Genomic DNA, 25,052 nt, shown 5'->3' on the forward strand with positions numbered 1-25,052 from the left:
TAAGTCAAGCTTTTAATAATGTTCATTATGCAGTTATTTAGAGAACAATTTAAAATCCTGTACTCTTGTTTCTATGGTTTTCCCCCAAATCATTGGTTGAGTAAAAGGAATTAAATATCTGCAGTTCTATCTGTTTCTATTTCAGGTTTGAAATATCTCCATTCAGCTGGCATTTTACATCGAGACATTAAGCCAGGGAATCTCCTTGTGAACAGCAACTGTGTTCTAAAGGTAGCTCTTCATTTTATTTAAACATCTAGGAAACAAGTGGAATGTCAGAGTGTGTTTAAGAACACGTTTTTGTGAAAGAAATGGTTAAATTTATTCTCATCACTTTACCAGAAGTTAAAGAACCCAGTGTTCTCCACCAATATCACTAGTCATGGACAAAATAGTAACTTAATTTGTAGTCTTGGCTCATGGTTTCTTCATGATATTTTGCACATATTTTGGAACCATTGGAATTGCAATGTGACTAGAAAGAAGACTAAAGAAGGTGATTTCTTTTCAGCTTGTTCCATTACAAAGAAAGTGTATATTAGAAAAAAGATTGGAAGACCAGTAAGCATCTACTTACGTGACAATCAATTGTTGCTTTTAAGAAGACTGTATGTTTTTGCACAGCTGTTTTTGTATGCTGTTTGCCTGAGGCAGCAAAGTAGGGAAATAGAAGTATTTAAAGTGAAAATACTAAACCAGAAAAGGGTCAAAGGTATTTCCACAGTATGTAGTGGCCAGTCCTCAGTTAGCCCTCTGAGGGGGTGTTGATTACAGGGTTTACTCTCGCGGCAGTACCACCCCCTTTGTCTGTTGTTAGAGTGGCTCACAAATCGCAAAATCCACATGTTCATTGCCCGCTCCCTAACAGAAATGTGTCTTAACAGACCTCCTAAATAGTGAAAGGCCCATCATATCTTTCCCCATTATAGAAATTGGACGTAAGGGCCTTCCTAGAGCTGAGTCATCTCTGTGAGAGCAAATTAAAATTCCACTTATTTTATGAGCGGCTACAGTATTATATGGTGCTTCAGTCTACAGTAAATATTCTTAACATTTCAATTGATATATTTGAAAAAGAAAAGAACTGTTTATAAATGTTGTCTACTTTAAATGTAATCAACTGTCATTAGTACTTATCCTGTTGGCAGTTAAACTAAACCTTAAAACCAAGTATATAAATGAATTTCATTTTTTATTTTAAATGCTTTCTTTAAACTGTGGGCCAGTTTTCTTTAAAAGCTAGTGTGTCAAAACTGCTTTTGAATGAAAAAAAATCTCCCTTCGCTCTATATGTGAAGAACTCTGCTCCTGTTTTAACTCTAGAAAGATTAAAAACACCTATTTTTCATATTTTCCTTGAAAACATCTAATAGTATCCTTAATTCTTTTGTTTCCACAGATAATTAATTGTCCCAAAAACCATTAAAGTAAAAACTACCAAAGTAAATTTTCCTTCTGTAGGTCATTGAGTTCACTCCCCTGCCACTTTTCACTGTGGGACTTTCCTGGTGGTCCAGTGGCTAAGACTCTGAACTTTCAATGCAGGGGCCCAGGTTCAGTCTGTAGTCAGGAAACTAGATCCCATTTGCCACAGCTAAGACCCAGCGCAGCCAAATAAATTAATTAAAAAATAAATAAATAAAAAGAGCTGTAACCAGGCTTCCCGGGTGGCTCAGTGGTAAAGAATCCACCTGCCAGTGCAGAAGACACAGGTTTGATCCCTGCTCTGGGAAGATCCCACGTGCTATGGAGCGACTCAGACCACAGGCCACAACTGTTGAGCCTATACTCTAGAGCCCAGGAGCCACAACTTCTGAGCCCATGTGCCGCAGCTACTAAAGCCCACACACCCTAGAGCCCATGCTCTGCAACAAGAGAAACCAATGTAATGAGAAACCCATGCACCACAACTAGAGAGTAGCCCCCGGTCGCCTCAAGTAGAGAAAAGCCCACACAGCAACGAAGTCCCGCACAGCCAAAAATAAAATGAATGAATAGAGTAGTAGCAAACTATTAAGATACAGTGTAATAAACATCTTCAAACCTTATCTCCATAACCCACTTTAATTCTTTTTTTAAAACAAACAAAAACCTTAGAGTCAAAAATTCTTTGACTTATCCAGACCAAGTCACTTATAAGACAATTTAAACCAGTTTCTTCTTATTTCAGTTTCTGGTTGGAGAACTTCACAAAGCATTTGTGTAGAGCCTGTCATGCTTGATGCCATTAACTGCTTGCAGTCCATTTTCTAAATCGTCTTTTATGGTATTGTAACCTCCAGCTACATGAAAGAGTAACTAAAAGAAGATGTCATTTATGAATAAACAACATACAGATCAGAACAAATTGAAATTTTGCTCTGCTCCTTTAACTTGTCTTGGCAGCTTACTTTTAAAAAGAGTAGATTGCCAATCTACTGATGCTAATTCTCTCTTCTCAAATGTAAAAATTCATAGAAAATAATTATGACAAAACATTTTTTAAAAATCATCCTTTTAGATTGAGACTCTATTTTGTTTACTATTAGGCCCAAAGCAGATAATTTTGCTGGAAATTGCAATATCTTTTTGGTTATCTGATCATATAAGCTGCTTACTTTGGATTTAGCCTGTCTTCCAGATAAATTGCCAAAAAATGAATCCAGATCTTTTTTTTTTTTTTTTTTTAACAAAAGGCTGGCTTTATTAGAGAAAACATTTTCTGTTGGGTAAGGTGGTGTTTTGTTGTGTTTTGTTTTGTTTTGTTTTTTAATACCAGAGAAATAAAGTGGATTTTTAGTGGGTTTTTTTGTTTGTTTTAAAAGATAGCCTAAAAATTTTTGGTCAAGTAATAGAGTTTTTAAAATATTATGTGTTCTTTGAACACTGGTCTTTGGGAGGATTTGATAAACAACATATGCCTGTTTTCCTTTTTGGTATAGTTTTTCTGTGTGGTCTGAAAATGTACTTTCATTTTAACTTTTAAAGATGTTGGTTTCATACTGATTTGTCCCCACATACAGACATGCATTCATTTGATGTGACTAGACATAGTAGATTCAAGATAAAAAGAGAAGATTGCCAAAAATTAGGGCTAAAATATGTTTTCTTTAAAACAGTAGTTTTCCAATGCTTTTTTAAGCTATGAGACCCTTTTTTCAAATAAAATATTATGGTAGGACCTCAACTTAGAAGGCAGATAAGTATTATTTTGTCAGTTATATTAATAATATTGACTCAGACTTAATCAATGAGAACACTGGAGCTTAGATGGTCATTCCTCTCTTATCTCATCCTCAGTGCTCCCAGTTTCTGTTTTGGTTGCCCAGTATCAAGAAAATCTCAATTCCTGAAAATAAGCAGAATTTGCTGGTGGTGGCACTGCTGCCGTTTACTAACAGCTCACCTTGCAGCCTCCAAAAACTTTTCACTTAAACAGAAAGGGAAGACTTCCCTGGTGGTCCAGTGGTTAAGAATCTGCCTGCCAACGCAGGCATGGCTTCGATCCCTGGGCCTGGAACTAAGATACCACGTGCTGCAGGGGAACCAAGCCCATGTGCCATAACTAGAGCCTGTGCTCGGCAGCAAGAGAGGCCACTGCAGTGAGAAGCCTGCACGCTCCAACCGAGAGTAACCCCCACTCTCCGCAACTAGAGGAAAAAAAGCCTGTGTGCTGCAACAAAGACGCAGCGCAGCCAAAGATACATAAATTAATGACATAAAATAAACAGAAAGAGCAAGAAAAGACTTATTCCTAGGTTTGTAGGTAAATCAACCAGTCTTTCTCATTTACCATTATGTCTCCCAAGTTCTAGCATATTGCCTAAAATATAATAGACATTCAATTAATTGAACATTTATGGCATGAAGAAATGAAGGGACCTGTTAGCATTGGTATTCTACAGTGTGCTACTTTTTGACATATTCACACATTGGAATGTGAATTAGTATTTAAAATATTTATAGATTCATGTGAAATTTAGGTAAAATGTTCATGGAACTCCTGAAGTACCTCAGGATTCAGCAGGACTCTGGTTGAAACCCATAGCTTTGAAGAAATTTTACTGTGTATATTCCATAAAGATAGTGAACATATGGGAATTCCCTGGTGGTCTAAGTGGCTGGGACTTGATGGCTTCATTGCCAAGGCCTGGGGTTCATCTCTGATCAGGAAGCAAAGATCCCACAAACCATGCACTGTGGCTAAAAACAAACAAAAAGATAGTGAACATAGTTAGCTCAGGAGGTCTTTTTTTGTCCTTATACTATCTTCCTCCATAAGCAGCCTTGAAAATAAATTAGCTTGGTTTCTTCATTGAACCGAAAAGTATACATTCAATTGCTTTTTGTTTGTTTCATTAGTTACCAATTAAAAACAAATGAAAAGTGAAAAGCTTGTCTTTACAATAATTCTGTATAGAAATATGGAAGTTTGAGACTTTCTTCCCTCTCATCCAAATAATATCAAATTATATACTGACACAAATGTACTCCACCTGTATCACTGAAAACTTTGCAAAGTTCAGAGGTCTATCAAGATTTTAGTCTATTATTATTTTGTTCTACTATTCCACTTGTAAATATATGTGTCTATTTGACAACATTTTGATAATCTATTCTGTTTAGATTTGTGATTTTGGATTGGCCAGAGTGGAAGAATTAGATGAATCCCGTCACATGACTCAGGAAGTTGTTACTCAGTATTATCGGGCTCCAGAAATCCTGATGGGCAGCCGTCATTACAGCAATGCTATTGACATCTGGTCTGTCGGATGTATCTTTGCAGAACTACTAGGACGAAGAATACTGTTTCAGGCACAGAGTCCCATTCAGCAGGTATGATTTCACTTTAAGCTTTAGGAACTTTCAGTTCTATTACAGATTTAAAGGAAAAACCATCTTGCACACATCTTGGGCTTATTCATTGTACTGTCTAAATTGCTTTTAGCAAATTCAAGTTCACTTAAAATTCAGAAAGTTATGAAGATTACAGAGAGATTGATTTTGCAGCTTACGAGCCTATTAAGAGGGAATGTTGACTTTATTACATGCACTGATGCATGGCAAGCAGACTCCGCTGTAACAGTTTGCACAGGTGTAATCTTCAGTGGTTTGAGAGCCTCTGTTCTTTCTAACTGAATGGATCTGACTCGAAAATGTATTTGGTGACTTAATGTACTTACACTTTGTGCTTAGAATATAAATTTGAGTGTTGACTACTTTAAATACGAACATTTAGAACCCTTTCCAACCTATATTGGACTAAATTATTTAAATATGGCAGAGAATATCAGAAGCTGATTAAAATGTTGGAAACCATTTGTGATACTTTAACTGTCTGCCTTTATAAACTAATTCGTTACTGCCCACATTTTCTTTGGTCTAATTCTTAAGTATTTTTTATTCGTAAAAATTTTAACAATCTTGTTTGCATGAGAAGAATGTAACAATGGTGAGTCAGGCTGTACAATCCAGTTGGTGGATTCAAATCCTACTCTGCCATTTGCTGTCAGTCAAATCCTGGGCAAGTTAAACTGTTCTGAGGATTGTTGTGCAGAATAAATGAAGTAATAGAGCCAAAACTAAGGCCTGGAGTCTGGTAAGCACTCAGTAAATGTTAGCAATTAAGATGGTGGTGGTGGCAGTGTGCCGGGGTATGAGGGATACAGCTGAAAATAAAGCTTTCTGAAACTTTCATGTGAGACAGAAAATAAATAAGTTGGTGGGCTTCCCTGATGGTCCAGTGGTAAGGCTCTGCACTTCCGGTGCAAGGGACGTGGATTTGATCCCTGGCTGGGGAACTGGGATCCACATGCCTCAGAGCATGTAAGCCTGCGAGCCACAACTGCTGAGCTCATGAGCCACAATTAGAGAGCCTGTGCACCGCAGTGAAAGATCCTGGATGATACAAACTAAGACCTGATGTGTTCAAACAAATATCTTTTTAAAGAAAATAAATATAATCCCAAGTAATGATAAATACTACCAAAAAGAATTAAACCAAGTTAGGGATAGAGAGTGATGATGGAGCCAGAGCAGTGCTAAAAAACCATCTAAGGGAGTAACATTTGAGGAGAGACTGCAGTGAAATGAGGGAGCAAGATACCAGGAACAAATATTCCAGGCAAAGGGACAGCCAGAAGGTGCCTGGATGGAGGCAGCACCAGGAGCACACCTGGGACAAAAGGGACAACCAGCATAATAGAACTCTCTGAGGCAGGAACAAGTGTGGGTGTGCTGGAGTGATGGCATGATTAAGGAAGAGTGTGTAGGAGATGAGGTCACAGAAAAAGAGCCTGCCTGACCTTGGCGACCTGATAAGGACTTTGGATTTTATTCTGTCCAAAGTGTGATGGAAAGCTGTCTGTTTTTGAGCAAGAAAGTGTTAAGATTTGACTGATCACGTTTGAAAAGATGACCCTACCTACTGTGTATCTTTGTAAATAATTCATGCACGTGACAAAAAATGAAACCATCTCCTTTATGCTCTATCTACCAAGAATTGTTAACTGATACATTAGAAACTGTATATGCTCTGATCAACATTTAAATTTATTTCCCTGCTATACATCCAGTCATTTTTGTTTAAGTCTACATCTTTTAAAATTGATCTTGGTGATTTAAAAATTATCATATATAAATCTAATGTTGGGTACTGTTGATAATATCCACTTTATTACTCAATTTCTTTAGAAAGTAGAGTTTAACAGCCTTACCTATAAGATGACATGTCACATATGGACATAAGCTGCCATACAGAAGAGCTTAAGTAGGGACTTCCCTGGTGGTACGGAGGGTAAGAATCCACCTGCTAATGCAGGAGACACGGGTTTGATCACTGATCCAGGAAGATTCCACATGCCTCGGAGCAACAGAACTCATGCGCCACAGCTACCGAGCCCACAGTCTAGAACCCAAGAGCTACAACTACTGAAGCCCATGCACCTGGAGCCTGTGCTCTGCAACAAGAGAAGCCTGAGCACCATGACTAGGGCGTAGCCCCCACTCTCCACAGCTGGAGAAAACCTGTGCACAGCAACGAAGACCCAGTGCTGAAAAGAATGTACAAAGGGAAATGTGAAGCAACCAGAACGGGGTTCAAATATCTCATTTTCTAGAGAAATAACGTAGGTCTTGAGTTTTTCAGTCTGATGTAGCCACTAAAGGAGAACTCACATCTATCAGTCAGCATTGTATTTTGGAGTGAGAAATCAAGATCTAAAACAGAGTCTAACTTACAAATGGAAGTATTAATAGATATTTGCTGTAGCATTTTCTCTTTGAGAAATAAATGTCCTATGTGCTGTAGTATCAGCAGACTTCATTAAAATGTTTCTTATCCATAGATCTGAGCCATTTTAATAATTTATTTTTGGCTGTGCTGGGTCTTCATTGCTGCATGGGCTTTTTTTCTAGTTGTGGCGAGCAAGGGCTTCTCTTTGCAGTGGCTTCTCTTGTTGCAGAGCCCAGGCTCTAGAGCACAGACTCAACAGTTGTGGCACACAAACTTAGGTGTTTCAAGGCATGTAGGATCTTCCCGAATCAGGGATAAAACCTGTGTCTCACGCGTAAGCAGGCGGATTCTTTACCACTGAGCCCTCAGGGAGGCCTGGATCTGACCCATTTTAGACAACTTTCTCAATATTTCCAGTTGTTTTCATGAACTGCTCATTTCCTTTTGTGTTTTTAAAGGTCCAAAAGTATTGCCAAGTCACTTTTCCCGGAAAGCTTTTGCACAGAGATGTTTAATTCTATGCAAAACAAGCCACTTGAGAAACTCCATTATCCTGGAGGGCAGTGATACTGAGGGCCACCCCATGGTTTAGTTAAGTGCAGGAAATAGTGCTTTATATTTGGAAATCCCAGAACTAGAAGAAGAAGTTTTCTCTATGTAAGAATTTTCCATTCTGGAAGAATTAGAATGAGATGTCATTGTTAATTGGGTTAGAATAATCATAGCGCTTACAGAAAATTGTTAAGGCACTTTGCTATCTACAAGGGCTTGTTTGTGAGAAGACCATTTTTTTGGTCTCTTTTATTGTGCCCAGCTAACTAGATGTGGCCTTACACAGTGTCACAGTTTTCTGGGCACCACAGTTTTTCACCAATGTAAAAGATTATGTGTGGTGTGAAGACACACAGCAGGCACATACAGACTCATAAATTACTGTCACCTTGGAATGCCATGGTGGCCAAAACTGTTCTCTTTATTTCTATCATATAGATCCCAACCGAACATTTTTCTGTTTTTTTGTTTTTTTTTTAATAGTCCAGAAAGTGAAAATAGAGGCTCCTACCAGTTAATCTGGAACTTTCCTAAGTTTTCTGCTCCCCTCCATGTTTGGTCCTCATCTCTCAGGCTATGACATAAGAGTAATGAAAGGTTGTTTCCATGAGCTTACTAACCATCTGTATTTCCTGTTTGTTCGTAGTTGGATTTGATCACAGATCTCTTGGGCACACCATCACTGGAAGCAATGAGGACGGCTTGTGAAGGCGCTAAGGCACACATACTCAGGGGTCCTCATAAACAGGTGAGAGGAGACAGAGGGGTCCTGTATTTGGTCACCACCTGTTTGGGCAGTTTCCCTCCCACAGAATAACAAGATGAGAATGTTTAAACAAAAACATTACATGTAGGTTTTATTAATTTTTTTATGTCATGGCCATAGGTAAAATGTTAAAATATTTGTCAAACCCAATAGGATATAGTAATTCCCAGTGCTGCAGGAGAAAGTATTTTTGTAGCACCTTTGCTAGTAAATGACCTCTGGCTTTGGTCTCCTGGTTTTTGCCATGTTGGGGACAAGTTACCAGGGGTGGAGCCTTGACCTCAGTATCATAACCTGGTATATGTGTATCAAGCTGTTGTTTCTCACATACTGAGCCGAAATATCCGGTATCTCTTATTCCAGCCAGGAATGTGAAGCTGTTTCTATTGCACTCTTGCCACTAACACAGAATCAGATGTGAATGTTGTTAGAAAAGAAGTATGAAGAGAGATTGCCAGATTTGCACTGATCAATATTACTTGCAACCAGCCAAGTGACTGCTGAGAAAGATGAGATGGTTATTATTTCCACCCTGTTGATTTAACAGCATTTTTTAGAAGCACTTTCCTAATCGTCTTTGAACAAAACAGCTTAATGATGTGAAGAGTGAGTAAGGGGAATACTTTTCCTAGGAACAACAAACCGAGACAGAGGGGAGAAGGCCTGACCAGGGAGCCTCAGCAACTCTTCCCTAGGCTTTGCCTTGCTTTCTTTTATAATGGGCATTGAGATGATCTGATTGATCATTAGAAGATCTGGTTGACGTAACTGATAGACCAAGTGACAGATGGAGTTTGGCAGGCTTCAGATTACCTGCCGGACATTTGATCAAGGCGTTGCCTTTACTTTAGCGTTCCCTGTCTATGATTCTGGTGTGAATCTGGAGCTTCCATTTTCACAGGCAAAAAAGGCAGTGGGTAAAACGTGTTATCTTCTAAAACTAGCCCGAGCTAGTCATTGTAGATTTACTACTAGAGATGTAGGTCCTGGTGTTTTAAATAGGCCCCTGCTGGTTACATCTTTCTGAAATGATGGGGGCGCTGACTCCCTTAGAAGAGCACAGTCTCAACCTAGAGGAAGGTTCTGTATTAAAAGAAAGGTGTAAGAAGATCTGTTATGTTCAATTTACTGGCCAGTATCAGGGGTATTAAATTGGTTTATCAATACCTGGCATATACACCTTCAAAGCAGATTTTTTAAAAATTTTGTTTGTATATTTGCAAGTAAATATGGGTACACGTAAAGTAAAAATTGTACAGAGTTAGTCATTCTCAGCTCCCCTACATCATCCTAGTCTCCTCTGGATTAATTTGAGAATATCTTTCCAGACATTTTTCTATGCCTTTACATATATTTGTACAAACAGAAATATATACTATTGTTTGTTGGGATTTTTTTAAAAATACACATATACAGAAGGAAAACCTCATTGGCTATCTTCTTAAAGTCACAGATTACTGCCTCAAATTAATATACTTATGTTGGTTATTAATATACATCCTTCCAGGTGGTTTATCAGTCAGGATTCTTTCCACTGAAACTCAGTTAAAGCTGACTGAAGTCAAAAAGGATATGTAACTTAGGGCTCATATAACTGAAAAGTCTTGAGCTACCACTGACTTGGGCTCTGCTGGATTCAAGTAGTCAAATGATATTTCTATACCAGGAATCTGCCTCTCTTCTGTTCTGTTTTCCTGTATTTTGGCTTCATTTTCAGACAGGCTTTCCCCCTTGAGTTGGCCAAAATGGAGCCAGTAATCTAGGCCTACATTCTATTAGCATATCAATCCTTCAGGAAAGAGCTTTCCCAGATAGATTAATAAAAATATTTGGAGGGTCTCTGATTCTGTTAGGAATGTACTTGGTCATGAGGAATAGAAAACCTTGCTTGTGTGTTAGTCGCTTAGTCATGTCCAACTCTTTGCGACCCCATAGACTGTAACCTGCTAGGCTCCTCTGTCTATGGAATTCTCCAGGCAAGAATACTGGAGTGGGTTGCCATTTTCTTCTCCAGGGAATCTTCCTGACCCAGGGATTGAACCTGAGTCTTCTGCACTGCAGGCAGATTCCTTACCATCTGAGTTTTAGGGAAATCCCAAAAACCTTGCTTATAATGATTTAAAGAAATAGAAGTTTATTTTTTCCTCATATCAAAAAGTCCCAGAGGTAGGCAGTCTGGTGATGGCATTGCAGCTCAATTGTGTCATCGAGGATCTAGTTTTTTTCTTTCTTTTTTCACCTTTAGCATGTGACTTCATACTCTCTTGCCTATTGCCTCATAGTCACAAAATGACGCTAGCTTGTCCACAAATCATATCCATATTCAAAGCAAGAAAACGGAGCAAAGAGGAAGCACTAGCAGTATCTCTTCCTTTTCTCAGGAAAGCAAACGTTTTCCCAGAAGCCTGCCTAGCAAACCTCTGCTTATGTGTTACTGTCCAGAACTGTATGGCATGTGGCCTCCCAGAAGGCAAGAAAGGCTTTAAAAAAAAAAAAAAGTGTCTTTTCTATCCCAGTTATTAAGGGTAGATAAGGGATAAAAGGATTGGGAGGGTGTGTTAGGTTAGCCACCATTGACCCATTGACTGTTCCCAACCTGTTTTAACTATGTACATCATCCTAGAAGCAGTGGTGGTGCTCAGGAGAATACATCATTTGATTGGCCAAGCCCTCTGCCCATCTTTGCAGTTGGGAGACTGAAGTCAAGCCCCAGTTGAATCACTTGATCTGAGAGTGAGAAAAGGAGTTGGGTCCCTTAAGGTCAGGAAATAATGAGCAGACAAAAACACTGGTATTTTCTATGCATTGTCTCTTTTCTACAACTCTTGACATGAGTTTGAGTAGGCTCCAGGAGTTGGTGATGGACAGGGTAGCCTGGTGTGCTGCAGTCCATGGTGTCACAAAGAGTCGGATGCAACTGAACTGAACTGAACTACAACTCGGGATCTCGGATGAAGGGAATCTTAGCTGCCATGGCCCAGGAGTCTATTAAGGCAGATACTTGTTGAGCCTCTGCCGTGTTGATAGGATTGAGAAGTCTCCTACCAGCCCTTAGTCCCTTTGTTCATCTCATAAGGTTTAGAGCTTCGTTTTTCCTCAGATCGTTCCCAGCTAATTGTGTCAGAAATAAGTAAAATATTTTCACTGAGGCGAAAATAGTTCTAGCTCCTGTCAGGGACTTTATCTTCCAGTTAAGAGAATGAGAGTACTCTCGAGAGTTCACGCAGCTCAAACTTCTTATTTTTCAGATGGGGGTTTCTTTTGTATAACCCCAAAGTGCTCACCATAGTGCACTGTGCACGGTGCAGCTCAGTTCACGCTGCCGACTGAGCGCGGCTTCTCTGCTGCCAGGTAAAGACTGTCAGGAGTCTCCAGCAGGCCTTGCACAGCCTGGCTGACTCTGCTGTGGTGACCACACTCGGAAGTCTCTTGATAACTGTGGCATCTATCACCTAGGGCCTCTCACTCAAGCCAGAGGCTCATCCTTGCTTCATTTACTGGCAATTACTCAGTCATCACTGGAGCATTCTTCATAAACCTTCCTGTCCTCGTGACTCAGCATGGCACCCGCTCACTCCTACATGGCCTGAGTGACTTACAGACTTGAACAACAGAAAATGGACCCGTATAAAATGGACCCATATATTTTAGAGGGAGAAAAGTAATGTGTGTGAGTATTGGGGGAATTGGCAGAAACTTTTTTCCAAAGATGTTTAAGGCATGTTTCTAAGCATTCTGGGCTTCCTCATGGTTCAGCAGTAAAGAGTCCACCACAATGCAGGAGATGCAGGTCGAGAAGATCCTCTAGCGCAGGACATGGCAACCCACTCCAGTATTCTTGCCTGGAGAATCCCATGGACAGAGGAGCCTGTCGGGCTACGCTCCATGGGGTTGCAAAGAGTCGGACATGACTGAAGCAACTGAACAGCAGCAGCTAAACTTATTTTTTCCCTTATTCAAATTGATTCTGTTGCACATGATGAGAAATATAAACTTAGCATTGGCTCCACAGCGTGCAGCAAAAAAAGAAAGAAATGCAGCATTTGTAGTATTGCATCTTTCCTGTGGAGCCAATGCTAAGTTATTGATAGTTATCGTTTGGGAGAAGTACTGGCATGGCTGAACTGACTCTTCTTTTTCTCTGGGCCTCTTTTTAACATGCATATAAAAACACAGAAAAGGAGAAAGTATATCAAATGACTGTTAAGGCTGAAATGAAACTTAGGATTATTTTTAGTGTATTTGTTGGAGTGTACTTCTATAAAGAAGAATATTGGGGGGAGGGTGAATTTGTAATATTTCAGGTAGCCTTAAACATCCACTCTTGATTTTCACAAATTCTCCATCCCATATCCATTTGTCCTCTGGTCATAAATTTTGCCTTCTAATTTGTCTTAGATCCTCTAATCAGTGACCTCTGGAACTGCTTGTTCTTATGTTTTTCTTAACCAGAGAGGTGTTAATCATCTTTGTTGTCTCAGCATCTAGCCCAGGACCTCGCACTTTGTGGATGTCAGGATTAGCAGCGATGTTGGTAGGTAGGCAGGTCTGTACTGGTGTAGTCTAATGGATGAGAGCTAAAGCAAGTCACTTACCTGAGTCTAGTGATGGCAGAGTTAGAATTTGAAGCCACATCTTCTAGTACTTATTCCAGTATTAGTATTAGTATTCCCTTCCTTAAGCTATAACCTGCCTCCACCACAAAAGTGGAATGAGGGGTAGATTCACTGTGAGAATGGAAGGGAAAGAAATGCTTATGGGGAGACATTTTGGTCAGTAGAAACTGGCTGGAATTTGGCTGCCAAACTACACAAGTCAGTGAAAAAGAGGACAACTATTCAGTTAAACCAAGAATCAGAATCTTTCAAGAACATCAAATTACTTCATTTTACACAATAAAAAAATTCTTAGAGAAAATATGTGTAAGTTAAATCATAAGTTAAAACCTCTTTCCCACACTCTGCACAACCCCCACTCATCTTGACTAATACAAATAATTTTAGAGCTGCCATAGACTTAGATATTTACTCCTTGGTAAATGCACCAAGGAGTAGTGAACTGGTCTACACATATCTGAATGCCAACTTTCTATGAGTTCTGTGAGCATAGTCCCCTTTATCTGTAGTGATCCTATCAAGTATTGTACAGTTAGAACTAAACTTCAGAGATTGTTTAGTCCAGCCTCCTCATTTTAGGGAACTGAGATTCAGACGTGTTGATCTAGTTAGTGAAGTAGAACTCCCATTTCCTTTTATCTCCTGTTAACTCGTGATCCTAAAGAAAACGTTTGTAAGGTGAATAATTACCCCCTGATGATTCTGAAGTGTCTTGTTCTTGTTGGATTTTCCTATACAACTTAACTGTTGGAAGGAGGCAGATACATAGAATACTTGATGCTAGTAGTTATCATAGCAGAAATCTAAGGCTGTGATCAAGATACAAGGGGACCTTTCAGTGTCACTTGAGTGAGAGACAGAGCAGTGACACCATTCATCTGCCAAGCAGCAAAATAACTGCTTTATAAGCTCTGTGGCTTCTAGGCTCATTAGAATCATCTCCCTGCCTCAGTGCAAAAGGGTTAGATACAGGTGTGTGGATATGCCTGCCCCTGATTAATACAAAAGACAATTATTGAGTGAGTAATCAGTGCTAAAGGCAGTACGGCTGGAACCTGCAAAAGCAGTGTCATACTTTCTTAGAAGACTCTGCAATCTCCTGAGTATCCTAAAGCTCCTTCAGCGTTTTAGCAACTTTATGGTAACGTTGACATAAGACATCGTTCACATGCTTATTTGCACAGTTTGCTTGCAAGTGGCCAAGGTTGTAAATCTTTTCTCCCATCCCTCGGCATGTTTGGTCTTCCCTTGCCAAAGCGTGTATAATATAAGGTTAATTAGGGGTTTCATATTTGCAGGATTACCTTTCAGTTTTCATAGGCTCTTTTGTGCTCTGACCTTCAATGGGTAATCATGCAATATAAATTATGCACTGAAAGTCAATTGTTGCTTGTGAAGACTGGTTAATGAGGGGAATACTCACCTCCTTTGAGTTGAGATTTCTCTGCGCACACCTTTAGAGCTGGGTACGTACCTTGTCATACATCGGCTGTATCCCACATCTACTTACACAAAGACTTACTTACTTATTTGAATTATTTTTTTGCAGCCATCTCTTCCTGTGCTTTATACCCTGTCTAGCCAGGCTACACATGAAGCTGTTCATCTCCTTTGTAGGATGTTGGTCTTTGATCCAGTAAGTAGTGTTTGTTTTTATATTATTTTAATGAATTAAAAACGTGTTCTAGGAAAAACATCCTGGCTTTGAGTAGATGGGCAATGTAAATAATGACTTTTTAAAAGATAACTCATGTAACTGAGGGCTGAAGTTTATCATGCTCCCCCATCACAAAGAAGTTCGAGTAGTAACACATAATACTAGGTGAAGAGAGAGAAGGAAGGGCATCATCCTTATTTATCTCAATATTTGTAAAAGGAGTTTGACACCAGTCTAAATTAGGGGAAAAGTTTCTAGCATTATTTGAAAAAAAATCTGCCCATTGTATTGCATAAGGAAGTGTTTACTCTAGGTTTTCAGTTCAGTCGCTCAGTTGTGTCCAGTTCTTTGCGACCCCATGGACAGCATGCCAGGCTTCCCTGTCCTTCACCAACTCCCGGAGCTTGCTCAAACTCATGTCCTTTGAGTAGGTGATGCCATCCAGTCATCTTATCCTCTGTCATCCCCTTCTCCTCCTGCCTTCAATCTTTCCCAGCATCAGGGTCTTTTCCAGTTTGTCAGTTCTTTGCGTCAAGAGGCCAACGTATTGGAGCTTCAGCTTCAGCTTCAGCATCAGTCCTTCCAGTGAGTATTCACAGCTGATTTCCTTTAGGATGGACTGGTTGGATCTGCTTGCAGCCCAGGGGACTCTCAAGAGTCTTTTCCAACACCACAGTTCAAAAGCATCAATTCACAGAGTGAAGTAAGCCAGAAAGATAAACACCAATACAGTATACTAACACATATATATATGGAATTTAGAAAGATGGTAACGATAACCCTATATGCAAGACAGAAAAAAAGACACAGATGTATAGAACAGACTTTAGGACTCCACGGGAGAAGGCGAGGGTGGGATGATCTGAGAGAACAGCATCAAAACATGTATACTATCAAGTATGAAACAGGTCGCCAGTCCAGGTTGGATGCATGAGAGAAGTGCTCGGGGCTGGTGCACTGGGATGACCCAGAGGGATGGGATGGGGAGGGAGGTGGGAGGGGGGTTCAGGATGGGGAACACATGTAAATCCATGGCTGATTCATGTCAACGTATGGCAGAAACCACTACAATATTGTAAAGTGATTAGCCTCCAACTAATAAAAATAATTGGGGAAAAAAACAAAAGCATCAATTCTTTGGCGCTCAGCTTTCTTTATGGTCCAACTTTCATGTCCATACATGACTACTGGAAAAACCATAGCTTTGACTAGACAGATCTTTGTCTGCTTTTTAATATGCTGTCTAGGTTTATCATAGCATTTCAAATGGTGGCTTTTCTAAATGCCATTTTTAGACTTGACTTCTCTGAGGCAAAGTTCATTTCTTCATTTATTCATTCATCTGAAGGGTATTTATCACATCTGTGCCAATAACTATTGTCAAAGAAGATTTTTTTAAATGGAAGCATTTAGAAAAGAAAAATTTTACTTGCCAAGAGTACATGGAAGTCACCAAATACAAAACATAACATATTAAAAGGGAAAAAATACCCAAAAATTACCAATTAGGTTTACACTGGTTTTTTCACAGTGAGAAAACAGCAACTTTCTCACTAATTATTAAATCCACAAAGGTTAGAACAAAGATTAGGGATAAAAATGATTTGTTAGAGTGTGTCCAGATCTGTAAGAAACAGGATTCTTTTATTTGGGGGACCAGAATGCTAGCAAGGTCATGCTCAAAATCCTCCAAGCCAGGCTTCAACAGTATGTGAACTGAGAACTTCCAGATGTTCAAGCTGGATTTAGAAAAGGCAGAGGAACCAGAGATCAAGTTGCCAGCATCTGTTGGATCATAGAAAAGCATGAGAATTCAAAAGAACATCTACTTTGCTTCACTGACTATGCTAAAGCCTTTGACTGTGTGGATCACAACAAACTGGAGAATTCTTCAAACAATAGGAATACCAGACCACCTTACTGCCTCCTGAGAAACCTGTATGCAGGTCAAGAAGCAACAGTTAGAACTGGACATGGAACAGCAGACTGATTCCAAATTGGGAATTGGGAAGGTTGTATATTGTCACCCTGCTTATTTAACTTATATGCAGAGTATATCATGCAAAATGCTGGACGGGATGAAGCACAAGCTGGAATCAAGATTGCTGGGAGAAATATTAACAGCCTCAGATACGCAGATAACATGACCCTTACAGCAGAAAGTGAAGAGGAACTAAAAGAGCCTCTTGATGAAGGTAAAAGGAGGAGAGTGAAAAAGCTGCCTTAAAACTCAACATTCAAAAAACAAAGATCATGGCATCTGGTCCCATCACTTCATGGCAAATACATGGGGAAACAATGGAAACAGTAAAAGACTTTTATTTTCTTGGGCTCAGGTGGTGACGGGAGCCATGAAATTAACAGATGCTTGCTCCTTGGAAGGAAAGCTACAACAAACGTGGACAGTGTACTAAAAAGCAGAGACATCATTTTGCCAACAAAGGTCTGTCTAGTCAAAGCTATCGTTTTTCCAGTAGTCATGTATGGATGTGAGAGTTGGTCCATAAAGAAGGCTGAGCACCAAAGAACTGATACCTTTGATCCGTGGTGTTGGAGAAGACTCTTGAGGGTCCCTTGGACTACAAGGAGATCCAACCAGTCAATCCTAAAGGAAATCAGTCCTGAATAATTATTGAAGGACTGATGCTGAAACTCAATACTTTGGCCACCTGATGCAAAGTTGGATATGCAGTCATATCCAACTGACTCATTGGAAAAGACCCTGATGCTGGGAAAGATTGAAGGCAGGAGGAGTTGGGGACAACAGAGGATGAGATGGTTGGATAGCATCACCAATTCAATGGGCATTAATTTGAGCAAACTCTGGGAGATGGTGAAGGACAGGGAAGCCTGGCATGCTGCAGTCCATGTGGTTGCAAAGAGTCAGGCACAACTGAGTGGCTGAACAAGAACCAATCAGAATGATCAAGTTATTTCTGTCACATCTTGTGGTACAAAGTGGATTTTTTGTTTGGTGTTTTCCTTTTGTTTGTTTCCTTTGGTATGTGAGGTTCTTAGTGATCAGGAAGCAAGACAAAGTGGCCGTTCTTTGGCATAGCCCCTCCTTGTGGTCAAGTTCATGCCATTAAGGACAGTTTCAGCCACATAACTTGCTGAGTGAGCTGGTGATTTAGTGTCATTAGTTTGATATTTTATTTGGCAAGTTTATCTGTATAGCTTTCACAGGAGACTTTGATTAATACATAAAGACCGTTTGTATGGTTAACAAAACTAGAGGCACATGAATTTCAGGTTTCAGAGGTAATTTCTGTCCGCCCATAGAGGATTTTCTAAAGGCCCTGAGGTTAAATTTACTTTTATGTGTCAAGCATATGTTACTCTCTTTATTAGTTCTACTTAGATGAGGAATGAGGAACCATGTAATTCACCTGTCCCAGGTTTTACCTGCAGTTCTTGTAGCTGTAAGGTATCCTCTTTCTCTGAGATCTCACGTTTATTAATGACTATGACCTGCTGAGAGCTCGTAGTCTTTACAGCTCTAGGGCCCAATTTCCTAAGCCACAGAGTGGATGCCACGCTCATCTCCCCAGAGGCCTTTCAGATATCAGTTCTGCATGTGAAATGTAGTCCTTATTCTTCAACAGTGGGATTGTCACTCTTTTTTTTTTTTTTTGATTGTCACTCTTAATGAAACTTGTGGTGTGGTCATAGTTACAAATTAGATTTATCTACAAAAAGGAGGTTTGATTTATCTAGTAAGGAGGACAGGGTCTTACTGAATTTAGTTTATGATTGATTTATTAAGGATTCTTTTCTTTGTAGTTATGAGAGTTCTGTATCTAGCTTAAAGAATGTTTCATTCTGATTTTGTCCTGTTAAATTTGAGAGGTAGTGATACATTAGAAAGAAAGAAGATTTTTTTTAAAAAGCCATTAAAATAGAACATTAACCATAATTAAATAAGTTTATTTAATCCATTTAGTCTGAAGTAGTTGATTCTTACTTTGTTGGTCTTGGGTTAAGCAGTCTATTACCTTGTGTCTGCTCCTCGTGGCTAACTGTGGTGATGATAATCAGCTGTACCCATGAGTTTGTACCCCAAAGACAATAGTCAGGAGTGCCTGATAACATTTCTTTACGGAGATCCTTGTGACGGTTCATATGGAAGACTCTATTCCTGATCTTTATCTTGTAGCAGGAGCCTTTAGGCAAATACAAGGAAAAAGCAGAAACAACCAGGGGATGATAAGATGAAAGGGCACTGGTTCTTTTATTATAATAATACCGACAGTACTGAAAAGGATGGAGTACAATAAATAACTCTAAAGATGTAATTAACTATTACCTCAAAATAGTGAAGACATTGAACAAATCTCCAGAGACCTTAATTTGTCTAAAGACAATAAACAGTTGTAAGCAATATTTTAAAAGTACAACAATAATTATTAGGAATTTAGACAGTTATTCACTTTTTTCTCTTGATGAACAAAAGCATATCTGTTTTCTAACACACACATCTTTCCTTCATCACACATTCCTTTATGCTTTTTAAACACATATGTACTTTAACCCAAAGGTATTTGCCATCTTTTTTTTTAACTGTTTGTTGATGGCTGCTAAATAATATATTAATTAAGAGCCTAGGTATATTAAAATTATGTTGCCCATATATCCAAAGACCACATATTAACTCAATATTAGTAAGGTCTTAATGTTAACTAAGAATTAGGAGTTTAAATTTTAAGTTAACTCATTAAGTCTTTAGAATTTTTAGCATACAAAAGACAAATTTCATTTTAGAAACACATTACCTATTATCATTTATCTAATTTAGTTGAACACATAATTTTTCCAGTAGGAAAAAAATTCAAAATGATTAGGCTTTTTATGAGGGGAAAATCCTAAAACTTATAGAAACCAGAATATTGTATTAGCATTATTTGTACATGACAGTAAAATCAGAAAGAAAACAGGTGGGTGTATTTAAATTTTTATTAACTATTAACTCATACTGATTTGTCCAAAGAGTCATCTTGTATACAATTATGAAAACTTTTAAGTTGTTTATGAGAAATATTTTCCTTACTTTGTGGTCTAGTAATTAAGTAATAGTATTATTTTAACTCACAATTAATGCTTTTTTAATTTTTGAGTTACAACTTGAGCAAGAAAAAATTTCTAAAGAGCCAAAATACTTCATTCTTAAGGAAGAATAATGTTTTTGTATCTTTCCATTTCTTTTTATAGCCTTTAACATGTTGTTATTGTTTCTAAAAGCCACTTGCAATAGGAGTTGGCTCCATTTGATTTTAAGAGATCTCATAATATGATGTATTAACTCCTCTCAGAAGTATACAAAGTACATCCATTTATATTTGTAAAATGGAAAATTGTATCACTCTTATTCAAAACTTAGAAGAGCCAATTTTGATAAAGCAACAGAATTGCATAAAAACAAGTATCCATACCTATTACAAACGTTGATCAAGAAACAAGATGTAATTAAGACATAGAGGACATAATTGTGCAACATCAGATACTTCAAACGAACATCACTATTAAATCTGAGAAATTCTGTGATTTTTTTTTTTTTTTCACTTCAGTTTTACAGGATAGTTTTTCAGTGTTCATACCCTTACAAAGTGACAGTCTCCTTTCTTTAACTGTGTTTCAGAAGTCCCAAAGAGACTTTAATTTGTTTAGAGAAATGAAAATTGATCATTGTATCCTAGGGTTTGATTTACTCTTTGCTCAAAGGCTTTTCTTTTGTAAGGTGAGACACGTCAGCGGACCTGGTACTAGTGCACAGGACAGACAGACACAGAGCATGCCATCCGTAGTTAGGGAACACCAGAATCTCTTCAGGTGTGCATCTGAAATCCCAGGAAATACCAGAAGCCCCAGACAAAGACTAACAGTGAGACCAGATTCCATCTGCCGGTGCACAGCTGACAGGGACCCAGTTTCTGACATCTGCCCCTGACAGAAATGACTGCAAGGTTGTATGATAAAACCCAGATTTAATCACTGCTGCCACCAGCTTGGACACAATCAGCCATGCTCAGTCAGAAACAGAAATAGACTTGGCCAGTAACCAGATAATGGGCAAAAGCCAAAGAGCTCTCAACCCCGCACCTGAGACTGGCTGGAGATGCTGTGGACTCAGAGGGGTCCAGACCCAGGCAAGTTGTCCTGTCCTGTATTTTTTGGTTCTGACAGTAGACCTTGATCCCAGCGGAAGAGCCTCTGGGAATAGTTGGACTCATTTAGGAAAAAAGAAAAGGTTTAGTTGCTAAGCATGTTAGTGTCAGACTTCAGAAAGGCTATGTCACCAAATAACAAAACACAACAAGCAGCAAAAGGAACAAGACCAGGTTGTAAGATTTACATTCAACTCTTCTTGGTAGATCAACAGCTGATTTCTCTTGTTAGCATATCCCAAAAGGTCATGACGTGCCTTTTTAATATAGCATAGCAAAAACTCAGAGATAATGTGTTTTTCTAGGGAATCCAGGTTTAGGGGAATATTTAACGTTCTATTATTTGAGGGACCAGAATCAGTTGGAGGATCCAGTTATTTCGGGTTTGAATGCAAATGGTTTTCTCTTTCTTAGTTGTGTCATATGAAGTGCTGGCAGACTGGAAGCAGGGCAAAGGGTCAGTTTGTGTTCTACTCTCTACTACTGAGTCATCCTTAAATCCTTTAAAATCCACTTTCTCTCAGTAGTACTGACATATCCACTGAGCTACAAGAAGGGACAGCTTTATTCTTTTTTCATGGAGAAGTGAGTTTGAAAGTTTATGGTGTATGTAACTGGAAACTGGTACACTCAGTATTCTGATCTGAAGTGCCAGAAAACCCCAGGCTGCTGATATTCACACTGGGATGGGTATCAAAACATGGCATGCAGGCTATTAGCTGCTGCCTAACCCCAGCAGCTTTCAGTCAGGCTTTTGCTCAAGTTGATTTGGTACCCAGGAGGATAAAGTTTCAAGCAGCTTTGTAAAATTGCCACCATGATCACATCTCTTCTAAGTGCTGAAACATATTTAGAAAATACAACTGTTACTTAAAATGTAAATGTACCCCTTCCAAAGCATTGCATATTTAAATGTCATGATATTTATCATTTTTGACCCTGCACACATCTATTTCAAGGTAGGAAACTTTTCAGGATTTTAGCAGAAAGTCATTTCTAAGTGCTTTCTGGTTGCGTGTGGTGGTTTATAACAGTAGCTTCTTGTCTTACGTCAAAAACTCCCTCTACTGCTATATTACCTGCCTGTAAATTCAATTATCCTCTTAACCCTCAACCATCTGCAGTCACCCCTCTATGCAGGATGTACCGTAAATTAAGTGTAAGTTGTGTAAAGCAGCCACTGTGGCTCATGAAAGACCCTGTATGGACAGTTCTGTTTATCTGTAGTGTTGATGTGCTGGTCTCTCAATTTGATTTCAGTCCAAAAGAATATCCGCTAAGGATGCCTTAGCCCACCCCTACCTAGATGAAGGGCGACTACGATATCACACGTGTATGTGTAAATGTTGCTTTTCCACATCTACTGGAAGAGTTTATACCAGTGACTTTGAGCCCGTCACCAACCCCAAATTCGATGACACTTTTGAGAAGAACCTCAGTTCTGTTCGACAGGTTAAAGGTGAGTGTGTTTTTTGGCCTTCCGCCAGGTGGGATGACTATAACAACATTTTCTGTTATGTGACTGTGGAAAACTGAGGTCTGGATGATGATCAAAGCTCCTTTGTATGTTTATTTTTAAAAACTTGCATATAGCCATTTGTCCAGAGTATATAAGCCAAGAAAGCTATGTGTGTTATAAAAACATTGATTTTATATCCAAGGGAAGGTCTGGCAGAGGAATGAACATATTGTTCTTGTTTTTAAAGCTGACTTACTGTGACTCAATATATTTAATATGTATTCACTCAGTGTGATTGCATGGAATGAGACATATTGGACTTTTTTATATAACATGCAAAGCTTTAAAAAGAATAAACAGCCACTGAGGGAATCATTCCTTAGATGATGACAAGAAGGGGATTTCTGATAGTCTAGTCATAAAATTTCCTGACGCGATCTCCTGTTGGGGTGGAGGTTAATGACATCCAAAATTCTGAGTGGTTTTAAGTGTCTGCTGTAGGACATTTTAGAAAAGAATTGTCCCCAAAGTGACCAGCCTGAAACTATGTACCTAAATACCAACTGAAGTTTTTTAAGTGATTTTCAAAAAAGCAATAGTTAACCAGCAGTTTAGAAGAGTTCATTTATAATGCCAACCCAGTAGAGGCACTCTCAAATTTATACACTATTTTACACCTCCCACGGGTGGGATTTCCAGCCCCTGTAATGCCACTTTGAGGGGGTTGGCCTGCATTTATCAGCACCTGTCGTCTTGGTTTCAGGAAAGTTCCACTGAATTCTGCCTGAGATAGGACGTGTGTGTTTGATTTAACTAAACCACTAGGAAACGCCATTCAGATGCTGACTAGAGTTAACCCAAGAATCCACTGCTCCCAGGCCTGCACATTGGCATGGGTTGTATGATGTTTGTTTTCTCCACAGAAATCATTCACCAGTTCATTTTGGAACAGCAGAAAGGAAACAGAGTGCCTCTCTGCATCAACCCTCAGTCTGCTGCTTTTAAGAGCTTTATTAGGTAACTATATGTAACTCTAACTTCCTTATTAGAATTAAAAAGATGCCACTGTGAGTTTGTTATTCAGCATATTTCTTGTTTTATTTAGATTAGATAACATGAATAAAAGGTCCAACAGAAAGTTCCTATTATGAGTTTTGGCTTTAGTCAAAAGCACATGTAAAATGTGAACATGTGTTTCCACTCTTGCTTCAGCTCACTGTGGTTGCCTTGGCAGTTTTTCCCCAGATGACCATTATGCTGCCTGATCAAGTGTGTGGGGATCTTCCTTCTGCAGCAGCCACTGTGCTGGAGTTGGACGTGGTCACCTCGGTTCCCACTGCCATCCCCACCACCTTAATGATAACTGCAAGCAAGAAAAGCATATGTTATAGGTGGACTGCTGATATATCCTATTTAGAAGAGAAGCCAACAGTCTGATTGGCTCAAGAGCTATAATCCTCCTCTAGAACCTAGCAAGCCTCATTCTGTGTTTGTCCTTTCCTCCTTCATTTCTTTTCCCTGACTCCTTGTATCAGTCATGGTCCACCAGGAGAAAGAAACCCACCTAGTCATACGACAGGGAAAATTTAATAACAAGCATTAACTAGGAAAAGATGGCTAATCACTCAAAGGCATGGAAGAGGATGCTGAGGAGTCCGAAGTAGCAAATGCAGAAAAGCAAGCACTCCCTCTGGACCAAGGGAGAGTGAACAGAAAGAAACAGAACTCAGAGGAAACCCCTCCACCCCAGGCTAATAAGATTTGGACCTCTTTGGAGAGCAGCTAGCTGCCACAGGAACACAGCATTGAGGGTGGTGAAGAAACTCTCAAAAGGGGTGGGCTGAGCTGGTGCGTCAGAGAGCCTGCTGGGAGCAGAGAAAGTTTGGGTAGACCAAAGCCCCTCCAAAAAAAGAAAAGGCACACCGGAACCTGGAGGAAAGCCGCTTCCTAATGCTGCGGCCTTGCAGCGCCCCTCTAGCGCCCTCTGTTGACAAAGGCTCACATCAGGCCGGGTGGCAAAGGAAAAAGGTGCACTGGTCTGGCCGGGGTATCACAGAGCAGCGTGTAGGGGGCTTTGATCTGAGAGGCCACGCTCTTCTTGCCCTTCTCCCACTCCTTCTTCCGCACCTCCTCGCTTTTCTTTCCCTTCCGCTCACACTTCCTCCTTTTAAGTGGCCTGGATATAGTGTTGAAGGGGATCGAATTTACTGAACCAAGGTCAAGAATTTTTTAAGTCATCTTTCATTCCTTCCATGTATGCTTCTGTAGAAAGAAGGAATGAAGTTGCATTTTTACATCTCTATGGTTTTAAATTACTGTTTTAAATTTTTCCCTAAGAGTCAGTGACCCAGTCAATCAGGTGTTTTAATGCCTTTCAGGTGCAAGTTATTCATTATCCTGGGCCCCAAGGAAGCAGAGTGACACCAGCCTCCTTGAGTCTATAATCTTAGTTGGCAACATTAGAGAGACCTGTGAAATAACGACAAAACAGATCTGTGGATAACAAGTGCTAAATGATTATCAATTAAAACTTGATAAAAGAATGCTTATGAGGCTCATTCAAAATAGGTCCCCACTTAAAATAACCTTATTCTGAGAAGCTACTTTTAAATGGATAATTCTGTATCC

At 39.4% G+C, this 25,052-nt stretch overlaps 1 protein-coding gene across 2 annotated transcripts in view; it reads left to right on the plus strand.

The window, feature by feature from the left end:
• The window catches only part of NLK (nemo like kinase), a 122,834-nt gene that overhangs the window by 95,729 nt on the left and 2,053 nt on the right, over positions 1-25,052 (plus strand). For both annotated transcript variants that reach the window (XR_009692948.1, XM_061142886.1), the window contains exons 5-10: positions 146-231; positions 4,606-4,815; positions 8,412-8,513; positions 14,697-14,783; positions 22,226-22,424; positions 23,348-23,441. Coding sequence is in view for 1 of the 2 variants with exons in the window: in XM_061142886.1 (XP_060998869.1) it covers positions 146-231; positions 4,606-4,815; positions 8,412-8,513; positions 14,697-14,783; positions 22,226-22,424; positions 23,348-23,441 (778 nt within the window). In the remaining variant the exon portion in view is untranslated. The remainder of the gene's footprint in view (positions 1-145; positions 232-4,605; positions 4,816-8,411; positions 8,514-14,696; positions 14,784-22,225; positions 22,425-23,347; positions 23,442-25,052) is intronic.

The sequence above is a fragment of the Dama dama genome, chromosome 5 (assembly GCF_033118175.1).
Source record: "Dama dama isolate Ldn47 chromosome 5, ASM3311817v1, whole genome shotgun sequence".
Taxonomy (NCBI): domain Eukaryota; kingdom Metazoa; phylum Chordata; class Mammalia; order Artiodactyla; family Cervidae; genus Dama; species Dama dama.